Source organism: Perissodus microlepis, chromosome 4 (assembly GCF_051167445.1).
Source record: "Perissodus microlepis isolate ML-2025 ecotype Zambia chromosome 4, ASM5116744v1, whole genome shotgun sequence".
NCBI lineage: Eukaryota > Metazoa > Chordata > Actinopteri > Cichliformes > Cichlidae > Perissodus > Perissodus microlepis.
This window is the reverse complement of record NC_140464.1, coordinates 12399350-12413879: the sequence shown is the minus strand read 5'-3', so window position 1 is coordinate 12413879 and position 14530 is coordinate 12399350. Positions and strand designations below refer to the sequence as shown.

Sequence of the window (14530 nt, the reverse complement as noted above, 5' to 3'; positions counted from 1 at the left end):
TAGGTTTATTATTTTCATTTCACACGTAAAACACATTTATAGATTCATTCACCACTCCTGTTAGTTTTGGATGCGCTCGGCTCCAACCAATCAGACGCAACCTGTGTAAGCAAACGATGATGGGAGAACGGAGAGACCCATTTATAAGAATAAGAAAATGAGGCGGAACTGATTGATTCTAATGCAGGTATGTAAAAAATACATATATTTAAAGTAATACCTTGATGTGTGTTTCAAAGTTTGTTTTTCATAAAAGCTTCAAACAAACAGAGGTGACTGATCTCGAAATGGTTTAATGCATTTAAAAATGGCTACAGCTACCGTCAGCATGCTTGTTAGGTAACGACTACACGTGGCTACTGCAGCATTAGCCATTTAATCCAACGATGATGGATTAAATCTATTACAAACGTTAAAGGACTTGTGTGCTGCAAAATACCCTCACATGGTGCGTAAAGCAGTTTTTGCGCTAAGAGTTCTGCTAGCTCTTTACAAACTGATGATGCTAACGTTAATTGCTAACGTTAACCGGAGCGCCAAGACTGAAAATCATTTGAATTGCGTTAGTTATGTGTTTATGTCACTGAGTTCTGCAAAAATCTCTTTCCTTATTAGCTTGAAAATGAGTGATTCAGAGGATCCCGAGCTGGAGGAAGAGCTTCAGGCTGCTGACGAACTCCTTCAAGATATGCAGGTAACATTTTTAGTGGAAACAGTTGTTAAAGAGGGAACAGGCTTGTCTAATATTTTGTACGGAGTAAACGTTATATGATTTGAATTTTTTTTTAAAGTTTATGTCAAATTAAGTTGGTTAACTTAAGATGTTTGATAATCTTTGCTTTAATCATGGACTGTATTTTAGGTGTTCCCTTTTTTCCTTGTTAATTGCGTAGAATGATGCACAGATTGAACCTCAGCCAAGACCAGTGCACTGGAAAAAACGTGACAGACAGGGAGATTTTATTCCTCAAAGACCATCAACCAGTCGAAGTACTAGTTGCATGCCATGTGGTCAGTGTTCACACAACCATTGATTTTATCTCACAACTTGTTTTCACCAAAGAATTTCAGTAAGTAAATATTCTTCAATCTCTTTTTTCCCCCCAGTGTCCAGAGAGCAGCATCAATGTCCACGTGAAGAACCTAGTTATATTGCCAGTGTCAACCCAACAAAAGGTACTTTACCTTCTTGTATATATTGTGATTTCTGTTTACTTTTATATTTGTTGTTATAGTTGAGTTATGCAGGGCTTTTGTGCAGTCCTAAGAAACATACTGCCTAGAGTGTTTTTCACTTTGTGGAAGAGTTTCTTCCTTTCTTTATTTTTTTTCTGTTAGTGTATGGAACTGAGGTGCTTCGTCAGGAGCTCCTTCAGTTGTTGGAGGATGGAGAAGAGGACGCAGCCATGACTTGTGAGACGTCGTCTGAGTCAGCTGCTACTCACTGGGCGATCAGAAATATGGTGTCCTCGCAAAAGTGGAAAGAGGCCAGGCCTTGTGTTATAGACAATATGTTAGCTACTCTGGATCTACAGTCACACCATGTGTGTCAATGTGGCAAACAAGTAGTTGTGAGGTGTCTGGACTGCCTGCCTCTTCCATTCCTTTGTGCTGACTGTGATATTGCAGTTCACACACGCTTTGTCCTGCACAACAGAGAGGCAGTAACAGGAGGGTTTTTGCAGCCTTCATCAGAGTTTCACAAGCCAATAGGTACGGTTTTTAAGTCTTATGCATTTCTTGCTATGTATGAGTATGAGTGGGTGCTGTTATTGTATATTTATTGTGTATCAGTTAATTTCTAATTCTTTTTATATATATTGTGTGTTTTAATGTTAGTTCGGCTGTTGCCTGTGCAAAGGCCAGACCATGTGTGTGACTGCCCAGCAGGTAACGTTGAGGTTTCACCCGGCGCAATTGTGGCTCTTGTAACCATAAAGGGCATCAAAAAAGCCAAACACCATTACAAAAAGAAGGTAGAAGAACACTTCTCCAACTCCAACCCCCGACGCATGTGGCAAGGACTCCAGACCATTACAGACTACAGGACCACCAAACCCTCCCCCGCTTCCTCTGATGTCTCCTTCCTCAACGAGCTCAACAACTTTTATGCTCGTTTTGAGCGAGGGAACCCCACAATCACAACCAAAGCAGACGTGACGCCAGACCACCAACCTCTGACTCTCTCCCCCACCGATGTAGGAGCGGTGCTGAGCAGGATCAATGTCCACAAGGCTGCAGGTCCCGATGGCATCCCCGGGCGTGTTCTCAGAGCGTGTTCTGGGGAGCTTGCAGGAGTGCTCACAGACATATTCAATCTGTCCTTGGCCCACGCTGTGGTACCGGCCTGCTTCAAATCCACCTCCATCGTCCCGATACCCAAAAACTCCAACCCATCTTGCCTCAATGACTACCGCCCAGTAGCACTCACCCCCATCATCACTAAGTGCTTAGAGCAGCTGGTCCTAGCACACTTCAAATCCTGTCTCCCCCCCACCCTGGACCCCCACCAATTCGCATACCGCCAGAACAGGAGCACAGAGGATGCAGTCTCCATCGCACTGCACTCTGTCCTCTCACACCTGGACAACAACAACACATACGCCAGAATGCTGTTTATAGACTTCAGTTCAGCATTCAATACAATCCACCCCTCACAACTCATCAGGAAACTGACAGACCTGGCCATCAGTTCCCTCATGTGCAAATGGTTACTGGACTTCCTGACCAACCGCCCCCAACATGTCCGGCTGGATAACCGCTGCTCATCTACAATCACAATGAACACCGGTGTACCACAAGGCTGTGTGATGAGCCCTTTCCTCTACTCCCTCTTCACCCACGACTGCAGACCGGCTGATGGTTCCAACACCATCATTAAGTTTGCAGATGACTCCACGGTGATTGGCCTCATCAGTGACAACGATGAGGCCGCCTACAGGGAGGAGGTGGATCGTCTGGCTGAGTGGTGCGACAGAAACAACCTGCTGCTTAGCACCGAGAAGACCAAGGAGCTCATCGTGGACTACAGGAGGAATGCTGACTCACATCCACCCATCCACATTAAGGGGACGGCTGTGGAGAGTGTGAGCAGCTTCAAGTTCCTGGGAGTCCACATCTCCAAGGATCTCACCTGGACGACCAACTGCTCCAAGCTGGTCAAGAAGGCTCACCAGCGCCTCTTCTTCTTGAGGACTCTGAGGAAGAACCACCTGTCCTCAGACATCCTGGTGAACTTCTATCGCTGCACCATCGAGAGCATCCTGACCAACTGTATAACAGTCTGGTACGGGAACTGCTCTGCCTCGGACCGGAAGGCGTTGCAGAGGGTCGTGAAAACTGCCCAGCGCATCGCCGGAGCACCACTTCCTGCCATAAAAGACATCTACAGGAAGCGGTGTCTGAAAAGGGCTGGGAAAATCATCAAAGACCCCAGTCACCCATCACATGGACTCTTCACCCTCCTGCCCTCTGGGAGGCGCTACAGGAGCCTCCGGACTAAGACCACCAGGTACCGGAACAGCTTCTTCCCCACAGCTGTCAGACTCCTGAACTCTGCCTCCTGACATCTGACCCACGTTAAACTCATGGACTGAACATACACACACACACACAATGGACAACTGTACCCTCAAACACACAATAATAACATGGACTGAACCACCACTCACAACCACTAGCACTTTATATAGCCTCTGTAGAAATTATCCACACCCTCACTTATCTTAACTGCACTACTGTATAGCTCTGTGTAAATAATCATTCTGTACATACGATAATTTTTAACCCTACAACTGTTTACAACTTGCATAGTTCCCATTTCTGTATAGCTGTATATCTCAGATTTCTGTAAAGTTATTTATTTCATATTCTGTATAGTTTTTCATATTTATATCCTGTACTCACTACAGCCTGTACATACTTATAGAATATTCACAACATACTTAATACCGTGTACATTATAACATACCATAATAGACCCATTTCTGTAATATACTTACATATCTATATTATTGCTAATATATATTGTAATATATCTATATCACTAAAGCACTTCTGGATGGATGCAAACTGCATTTCGTTGCCCTGTACCTGTGCATGTGCAATGACAATAAAGTTGAATTCTATTCTATTCTATTCTAAATGGTAAGTTGCCCTTTTTTCACACACTACATACACAATAGATGTGTTTGGAGGTTTTATTGCAAATTGTGCATTGCTATCTTGGTTTTAATTACCCTCGGCCCGCAGTATATGTGGGCACCTGTGAAAGGTCATTTGGATTTACCAGGCCGCTTTGAAAACAACATGAAATCTTCACAACATGAATGAATGCTTTGAGCCATGACTGAATTTATCCTTATCCTTTCTAAAGGCTGTTATAACCTTGCACTGCCAGTGGTGAGCTGCACCAGCTGTGGCCTAATGTGGTCCCCCTCAGTTAAGGACATCCTGGGTAGTGGATATTGGCCTGGCACCTTAAATTTCTGCACCCTGTTTTCAATGGATGTCTTTCAGTCTTTCTATGACATTAAGAAGGCTGCACCAGGGATGTCACTTAAGGCATTTGTCAAAGTGCTGGATGAACGAACAGCCCATTTTGGAAGGGTGAGTTTCTAAATTTGCGAAGTTTAAGGAAATTGTGCAAATCAATGTTTATGATGACTGTCCTTGAATATTCTGTTGTATGTCCTCTATGTAAAAGACTGGCCGAATATCAGTTATGCCTTCAGTAAAAGTTTCTTGGAGTGGAGTGCTGTAAAGTTTGAGGTGGACAGGATGTGCAAGGAGCCATGCTTTAGCTGCCCTGCCTGCACTCCAGACATGCTTGCCGTCTCAGTTGATGGAAACCGCAAGCTTTATCGCTTTCAGTCAAATGCAAGGTACGTTATGCATTGTGTACATAAGTCAAATATGGATTTGTAGAAAAATGTATTTTAATGTTTCTTTTCAAACAACTGTCACTGTGTTCGTTCAGCACTTCAGAGCAGGGGAACTTTGAAGGTGTCTTCATTGAAAAAGATGAGGAAGTTGCTGAGTTTGTGAAATACATCCAGAGACACACAAATCATGTAAGATACACATATATATTAGTGCTGTTAGCGTTAATCTTGTTAAAATGACGTTAATGCCATAACCATATACACATACGTGTGTGTGTGTATACATATATGGATGGGTCGATATTTATTTTATTTTTCTCTTGGTGTTGTCGTAATACTATTTACTTTACTTTATCTTAATGTGTACTTAATTTTGTCACCATGTGTATTTAAAAAAAACAACATGATTTTTATTTTGTATTATCAGTGCTGTCCTGGGGAGATATGAGGTCTTGTGTGACTCAAGGCTAATTCAGCTAATTGTTATGCATTTGTTTTAAAAAGTTTGTCCCTGATAGGGCTTAATCATGCCATGTCTTTTATGTTAAAATCTTTGAGTGTATAGGTCCCGGGGAAAGGGTTGTGCGGATCTTCATCTTGGACTGCAGCAAAGGAGTCGTCCAAAAAGTCCACTGGGAAGTTGGATGAGGAGGGCATGGAAATAGCTGTTTGTCGCCACGGAGTCCTCTTAGCTGCATTGAACATGTTTCGAGGGGAGATCTTTGCTTACCCCCTTTTTCTCCAGAGGAAGTTGGCAGCTAACGTCCCAGGACATATTACGCTCCTTTGCTCCGATGTGGCCTGTAAATATTTCCCCTATTTAACCAAGGTGGCTCAGCAGTGCCCTGAGCTGAGGAACCTCTTGTCAATGCGTCCTTTTCTCTCCGTCATGCATGCAAAGGCTCACACTTGGAAATGCGAGGTATACTGCAGCTTGTAGTTTTGGATTAGTTTGAGACATTTTGTTATAAGGTTGAATGAATTCAGCAGTCATGTATTGTGACCTCCTTTCTATAGATCAAATGGGGAGGTGCGTTTCAGGATGGGGCCGGTTCAACAGTTGGAGAAGAGGTGGAACAAGTAAACAGTTTCCTGTCTAGGGCGGCCATCACAATGAAGTACATGTCTAAAGCAGGTATGTGTCCGTGTCTGAGATTCCACTCAGTCTCCTGCTCATTCATTCTTATTTGTATACTAACTGAAATGCAGGGCGAACAGACATGCTGACCCTCCTGGCTTTGGGGTGGAACAAAAGGAAAGTGGAACAACTGGGCCGCACTTTGAGCCAGAGATATCTAAAGGTGATTTTTTTTTTTTTTCAAAAACCATTTTAATGTGTGTGGTAATGGGGGAAAAAACACCAGTACTCTTTTAATGTCAATATGAATGACATTTATGAATGTATTCTTAGATAATAAGGATCCTTAGAGAACAAGTGGAGAGCCTGAATGCGACCAGAAATGCGCTGGGTGTGGATGACGACACACTGCAGCAATGGGTGGCCGATGTGCAGAAATGGGCTGAAGGTGCGTCTCAATATAATGCACTCATGTACAGAGGCGGAGCCAGACATTTGAAACACCCGGGGCTTAGCCAAAAAGGGTAGTATGCATGTGGGATTTTATTTTATTTATTTTTTTTGGGGGGGGGGGGGGTAGAAATGACTGAAAGATTAATTGGCCCTGTTTTGAGTTTTGTTCAAAAAAGAATGACTTCATATAGGGAAAAATATATATCACATGTGCAGGACACCTTAAACTAGTTTTTTAATTAAGCAGCAAGGAAGAACAAGGTCAGGGCTGTATCAAGACACAGGGACTAAACCCCAATTCAACCAGACCCAGAACTGATCCAGAATTTTGTTTTGCATAGAAATATACTGAACAACATACAAAGCATAATATATAAAATAACATTTACCTGAGTTTTTTCTTTGAAAGAACCCTCTAATGTCCATTCTTATATTTCAGTACATAACTGAAACCGATTTAGTCGGGGAGGGAAACAACTGAAAATATGAAATAAACACACGTAAGCTAAGACTCTCTAAAGAAACAGCATTGTTGTTGTTTGGCTTTTCATTTCGCCAGTTGCTGATTCACTCGAAGAGCAAGTAACGTAATATTGGTCAAGTGATCAGTTTGATATCAATCTTTCGTGATGCACCGTCATATTTACATTATTTGTACGGTACGAATGATTTGCTTTGGTACCTGGTCAAACTTAAGCTCTCCTTAGTATGGCTGGCTCCGTTTCTCCAACAGCGCACTCACAGGAAGCAGCTGCCCCGCCCTCTCGCTCAGTCGCTTAGTGCCTGAGCTCGGATCATACCAATATCAGGGGGGATTCACGCACAGTCATAAATTCCCACAGTGTGCACTATGTGCTTCGAATATTGTGTGTGTACTTTTTGTTTTATACAGTTGTCAGCCAGGCATCTAACTATGAAAAAATTACACTCCAAAAGACCCCGGGCTTCTGACAAAACAACCCGGGCTTAAGCCCAGTAAGCCACCCCCACGCTCCGCCCCTGCTCATGTATAACAATAGGACCCACCATTGCCTCATTAAAGAACTTTAGGTAGAATTAAGATCTTTCTGACAGTGTCAACAAACAATGAAAAATAAGGCTTGTAGAAGCAGAATTTATGGCAGAGTTGTTGCGTTTCATCAAATTGGATAGAACCTGAGTTGAAATGATGTCGTACTAGTTGGTTTTATAAACCTGAACACCAACATACTTGTTATCTCATGATTATCATGAGATAGCAGCACATGAAGGCTCCAGATGTCTTATAATGAATGTCATCAAGTCAGTGATTACAGAGTCCACTGTAGTTTGGTGACTGTTACTCATCCTGTATTCTGATTAATATTCCTCTCACTTAGAAAGTGATCAAACTGATGGCAGCCTTGGAGCGTTGCAGGCACGAATAGAGGAGCTTGTCGTCGTCATCAGAGTGCGAACACAAAGTCTTTACAGACAAAATGGTACGTCCCAGCTTCTTTGAAATGGACCGTTTGATACTTAGTTTGTACAGCTTGTACAGCTACTTTGTAAACAGAATAAAATCAGATCCAGGTTTGTTTAAGCTGGATGTGATTTGTTCTAGCAAACAAATTGATGAGTGTAGATTAAAATGTAACTATATACATTATGTGAAGGTATGAATTTTTTATGATTATTTACAGATAGCAACAAGAGGCGACACAGAATTCGCAAGGTCATCTTAGTTGAGAAGAAACGCTTGGCGGCTGCTGTTGACGACTACAACAAGCTCGCTGAACCAACAAAGCAAATCGTATCCAGTGATGCCCTCATGCAGACCGATATTTGGCCCTGGCAGAGCACAAGTGAACGTAAGCTCTTGATTTCTAAATATCCTTTTTAAACAAACTCCCAGTATCTGAGCAGTAGTTGAATGTTTTGTTCTTGAATCATAATATGCTACTATGTTTTCCCATCTGATGTTGTTAAACTGTAGCTGCTGCTAACCTCCGGACAAAGAGAAAGGTCTTTGAGAAGGTGATGGCTGTGAGGTGCCTGAGAGAGGAGGAGATGATCCTTTGCAGGGAGATGCGGCATCACTGGACAGTGTTGCGAATAGGGATGGGTACCGGTATCCGGTGCCATGATGGCACCGGTTCTGACATAAACGGTAGTAACCAGACCGAAAAGCAGCGCACATTTCGGTGCTTTATTTCGGTGCTTTTTTTTCCTGAGCTGTGATACACTTTAGATTCTAGCCAATCATTTTACGTTTCCGAGGATAGTAGGCGGGTCCAGGTACGTACGTTCTTTTAGAGCAGAGCTACAGATTAAAAATGCCCAAGGAGGACCGGTCAAATGTATGGCTGTACTTCACAGCAAAATATGCAAACTCAGCAGCCTGCAACAAGTGCTTTAAGCTGATACTGTGATACTGTCAAAGGAGGTAACACCTCAAATCCGATGAAACACCTGGCGACGCATAGCGTTTTTTTTAAAAGCCGAGAAATGCGCCGTATTTGATAGCTTGCTGCGAGACCTCACTCCGTGCACATCTACTGCGGGTGGGTTGCCTGTTATCGGACCCGGAGCAACATCCCCCAAAAACCCGAAGAATAGAGTCTTGGCCCCTAGCCCTGCCAGTGTAGCAGAAATGATGACGGATGATGATGGCAGCAGCAGCCGTTCTTCTCTGCGTGAGTAGCGTAATGTTGTTCGTGTGTAATTTACGTTGAGTAGGCTAACCACGTTATTACATTAATGCATGTAAGGTGAACTAGCAAACACCAGCATAGCTACATGCGGCTGTCTTCTTGTTTGATGGCAGATACTCCCTTCACCCTGGCCAAAAAGGCTAAAATGACCAAAGAAAAAGTGGAAAACAGTTAAACATGAGAGGTTTTTGGATAAAGTTTGTGTTTTTTCCATTGTTTAAGCACTGCTTCCAGCCAAGAGTGATACCATATATGCCCCATAGCTGCAGAAAAGGCTAACATTGTTATCTTTTTACAAAAAAACAGCTGAACATGAGAGGTTTTTGGACAAAGTTAGTGTTCTCCATTCTTTAAGCACCGGTTTGAGCACCGTTTAAGCACCGGCACCGTTTCAAAAGTACCGGTTTGGCACCGGTATCGGATAAAACCTAAACGATACCCATCCCTAGTTGCAAATGCGATCTGTGGTGTTAGGGACAATCTCCTCAGACTGTAAGCACTTTATTTATTTATTAATTTTTTGATGAATCGATTGAAAATAAGAGCAGATGCTAAAGTCTTACTGGATCTTTTACCTATATCTAGATTGCTAGCTAACACTGCCTTCTCCCTTTTAAAAAAATGTTTAATTACAGCATCCTAATTCCTTGTGTTTATGAGGTGAGGTTTTTTTTGTTTGTTTGTTTTTTTTACTTTTCTCATATTTATTTGTTTTGTTCTTTTTACAGCCTCCTTTGTTGGCATGTCGGAGGATGCACAGAAGGGACTCTGTAGCCTGGTTTTAAAAAAAACAAAGTGAACTGAAAGCTGAAATGCTCAAAGTAAAGGACGTGTACAAGAGAATCCTCAGCCACCAACCACTCCTGGAAATGGACTCGGAGGAGGAGGAGGACATTCCAGACGATGCCACTGAGAGTGATTTGAGCACTTCTGATGAAGACTGATTGTGTCATCATTGATGTTATGTTTGGTAAAATAAAAAGTTAATCACATCTCTGTTTAATGTGATTTTTCAACAGACATTTTACATTTTGAGAAGAAAAATGGAATTTCCTTGGTGCAGTTGTTTACCCTGAATCATTATTTCCCATCTAATTTAATGACTAGTGTACATGTTCAGATACGATAACATAATTTAATTTATGGGATGCTTTCTGGGCTGCTCAAATTATCACAAAATTTAAAAGCACCAGGCAGCACACTCACAAGTAAATTTTTTGTTCAGTGTTTTGTCGAAGAAATCAACAAGTACAATTGAGATGTTTGCTGTAGTGGTGTGTTTGTTAAGAAGCATGCCAGCACACTGGTGAACTGACAGTCCCAGAATGCACCCGAGCCAGTGACTCGCCCCAGAGCAAATGAAATTGCTTATCTAGAAAGACAACCGTCATCAAAGAAGAAGTAAAAGAGTAGGAAACAAATGGTAAGGGAAGGTACTGTGGGGTAGGAAAGAAAGGCCAGAGCTGTGCAAAATGACCTCCAGCAGGCCACAAATGTGCACGTCTGCTCAAACGGTCAGAAACGGACTCCATGAGGGTGGTATGAGGGCCCGACGTCCACAGGTGGGGTTGTGCTTACAGCCCAACACCGTGCCGGATGTTTGGCATTTGCCAGAGAACACAAAGATTGGCAACTTTGCTCCTCACATATGAAGGCAGGTTCACACTGAGCACTTGTGACAGAGTCTGGAGACGCCGTGGAGAACCTTCTGCTGCCTGCAACATCCTCCAGCATGAGTTTGGCAGTGGGTCAGTTTTGGTGTGGGGTGGCATTTCTTTGGGGAGCTGCACAGCCCTCCATGTGTTCGGCAGAGGTAGCCTGACTGCCATTAGGTACTGAGATGAGATCCTCAGACCCCTTGTGAGACCATATGCTGGTGCGGTTGGCCCCGGGTTCCTCCTAATGCAAGACAATCCTAGACCTCATGTGGCTGGAGTGTGTCAGCAGTTCCTGCAAGACGAAGGCATTGATGCTGTGGACTGGCCCGCCCATTCCCCAGACCTGAATCCAATTGAGGACATCTGGGACATCATGTCTCGCTCCATCCACCAACTGCACCACAAAATGTCCAGGAGTGGGCAGATGCTTTAGTCCTGGAGTCTGGGAGGAGATCCATCAGGAGAGCATCTGCCACTTCATCAGGAGCATACCCAGGTGTTGTAGGGAGGTCATACAGGCATATGGAGGCCACACAGACTAGTGAGCCTCATTTTGACATGTTTTGAGGACATTACATAAAACCAGATTAATGATTCTGTATTGCATTGATCAAGGAACCAACCCAATAGGAGCTAAAGGAATCCTCTTGACATTACTTCACTCAGTAAGTTTATACTATGTTTAATGTGCATTTTCTTCATCAGTTTAGAACATAACATGTTAGCGCTCCCTGGTCCTTTTTGGAGACAGATCCTGAGACAGCAGGCAGCTATGGAGAACTCGTGTCAGCTGTGGTAATTAAGGAATACTTTGATTTAATATTGATTTCATGACAACTATCCTCAGGCACATATTCCTGGATATATATAATGACATAAGTAAACTCCCATTTTAGAATCATTGCCTTCTTTGATCTGACTTATTGCCTCAGACTTTGGCCCTGTGTCCCCAAAAGTATAGAAAATCCATGACACTGAGTAAGAGGCCTTTATCATGTTATAAGTGAGAGAGTTTGGTGTAACAGTGGTTGAACATGCCAAATCAATCCACAACATACTGCTATTCCCCAGCTGTAACCTGCATATGCATCAAACCAAAATCCAGTATCATAGCCACATGATAGACATAAAGATGAGGTTAAAAGGGTTGTATCATTTTGCCAGATAGCTTCATCCCAAAAAAGATAAATATTCTTCAAAAACAAAAGTTTGTGAATATTTGCTGTATTGCCAGGCCTAAACAAACCTGTTAAACTTATCAAATTATTGTCATAGATACGAACCTATTGATTGAAACAGAATAATCCATTGAAGCCTCCATCATCATCCAAGATCACTGTTACTGTTCAGATTATTTTATCTCTGTTTTCCTCTAGAATGTTTTGAAAATCAGCATTTGATCAACAGACTTAACTTTATTTTGATCCTATTGTTTACGTGTGTAATTGCATTTTTATTGAAATTATGACAGGAAAACCCTTAATCAAATTGTATCTTTGATATCTAATACAGGGAGTGCAGAATTATTAGGCAAGTTGTATTTTTGAGGAATAATTTTATTATTGAACAACAACCATGTTCTCAATGAACCCAAAAAACTCATTAATATCAAAGCTGAATGTTTTTGGAAGTAGTTTTTAGTTTGTTTTTAGTTTTAGCTATTTTAGGGGGGTATCTGTGTGTGCAGGTGACTATTACTGTGCATAATTATTAGGCAACTTAACAAAAAACAAATATATACCCATTTCAATTATTTATTTTTACCAGTGAAACCAATATAACATCTCCACATTCACAAACCAATATAGCCACCTTTCTTTGCAAGGACACTCAAAAGCCTGCCATCCATGGATTCTGTCAGTGTTTTGATCTGTTCACCATCAACATTGCGTGCAGCAGCAACCACAGCCTCCCAGACACTGTTCAGAGAGGTGTACTGTTTTCCCTCCTTGTAAATCTCACATTTGATGATGGACCACAGGTTCTCAATGGGGTTCAGATCAGGTGAACAAGGTGGCCTGTCATTAGTTTTTCTTCTTTTATACCCTTTCTTGCCAGCCACGCTGTGGAGTACTTGGACGCGTGTGATGGAGCATTGTCCTGCATGAAAATCATGTTTTTCTTGAAGGATGCAGACTTCTTCCTGTACCACTGCTTGAAGAAGGTGTCTTCCAGAAACTGGCAGTAGGACTGGGAGTTGAGCTTGACTCCATCCTCAACCCGAAAAGGCCCCACAAGCTCATCTTTGATGATACCAGCCCAAACCAGTACTCCACCTCCACCTTGCTGGCGTCTGAGTCGGACTGGAGCTCTCTGCCCTTTACCAATCCAGCCACGAGCCCATCCATCTGGCCCATCAAGACTCACTCTCATTTCATCAGTCCATAAAACCTTAGAAAAATCAGTCTTGAGATATTTCTTGGCCCAGTCTTGACGTTTCAGCTTGTGTGTCTGGTTCAGTGGTGGTCGTCTTTCAGCCTTTCTTACCTTGGCCATGTCTCTGAGTATTGCACACCTTGTGCTCTTGGGCACTCCAGTGATGTTGCAGCTCTGAAATATGGCCAAACTGGTGGCAAGTGGCATCTTGGCAGCTGCACGCTTGACTTTTCTTAGTTCATGGGCAGTTATTTTGCGCCTTGGTTTTTCCACACGCTTCTTGCGACCCTGTTGACTATTTTGAATGAAACGCTTGATTGTTCGATGATCACCTTCAGAAGCTGTGCAATTTTGAGACTGCTGCATCCCTCTGCAAGATATCTCACTATTTTTGACCTTTCTGAGCCTGTCAAGTCCTTCTTTTGACCCATTTTGCCAAAGGAAAGGACGTTGCCTAATAATTATGCACACCTGATATAGGGTGTTGATGTCATTAGACCACACCCCTTCTCATTACAGAGACGCACATCACCTAATATGCCTAATTGGTAGTAGGCTTTCGAGCCTATACAGCTTGGAGTAAGACAACATGCATGAAGAGGATGATGTGGACAAAATACTCATTTGCCTAATAATTCTGCACTCCCTGTAATAATATTAACAATAATGTTACATATGTAATATGTACACAATAATAATGTGCAAACAAACAAGAAAAATAGCAAAAAATGTCAATTTTTTTCTAATATCCTGTATATAAAAACCACATATTACCACAACTCCTAATATGCAATTGTCACTGCATCTAAACATGACATATTACAAAAAGGTAGAAACATATAATATACAATATGTTCTGAAGCTGGTACTGGTGCAGTTAACTTTGCTTTAGGCTCCCATACACAGTAGGTGTTACCTACTATACATGCAGTGCAGTATTACTTTAACTTGTAATGTGTTATAATAAGCAAGTCACTTCTATATTTATGAGGATTTAGACAATAATGTTGGCTGATATGTAAAACTATGAGATGTCGAGTGCAGGGAAGATATTATTGATCGATCAGATTCATGAATGTGTTAGGTACTTAAGCCACAATTAGAGAGTGAAACAGACTGACACTGGTTGAAATGTATAGTAAATATTTTATTTTGAACTTTTATGCTGAACTACAAACTGTGAACAGTGCAATCTCTGCAACCTGTGGTGCCTGGTTTACTGTGTGTAAAACTGCGCAGGTTCCCATGTGTCATCCCACACTTTGCCACTGTCAGGAGAAAAACATAACAAACAACAACGACAACCACACACAAAATAGGACAATTTAGGTTGTGACATATGACAATTTTTTAGGATGAAATATCTTCTATATTCATGTCATGCTTTATACACCTTCATTGTAATATAAA

The 14530-nt window shown here is 42.1% G+C and overlaps 1 protein-coding gene and 2 long non-coding RNA genes across 3 annotated transcripts; all 3 read left to right on the top strand.

Annotated features, from left to right (window-relative positions):
* Nucleotides 1–922, top strand: LOC146388467 (uncharacterized). The gene is made up of 3 exons (XR_014799980.1): nt 1–187; nt 616–694; nt 894–922. It is a non-coding gene; the product is annotated as an uncharacterized LOC146388467 (long non-coding RNA).
* A 3807-nt stretch (nt 923–4729) lies between these two features.
* On the top strand, nt 4730–8508 carry LOC146388466 (uncharacterized). The gene is made up of 8 exons (XM_084925793.1): nt 4730–4883; nt 4979–5072; nt 5449–5805; nt 5901–6018; nt 6093–6184; nt 6295–6409; nt 7773–7874; nt 8076–8508. Exons 1-8 carry the CDS (start codon nt 4780–4782, stop codon nt 8273–8275), a joined length of 1182 nt encoding a protein of 393 aa, XP_084781919.1. The 5' UTR covers nt 4730–4779; the 3' UTR covers nt 8276–8508.
* A 1032-nt stretch (nt 8509–9540) lies between these two features.
* LOC146388465 (uncharacterized) lies at nt 9541–10078 on the top strand. Its single transcript, XR_014800043.1, has 2 exons — nt 9541–9578; nt 9815–10078. It is a non-coding gene; the product is annotated as an uncharacterized LOC146388465 (long non-coding RNA).
* The last annotated feature ends 4452 nt before the right edge of the window (nt 10079–14530 follow it).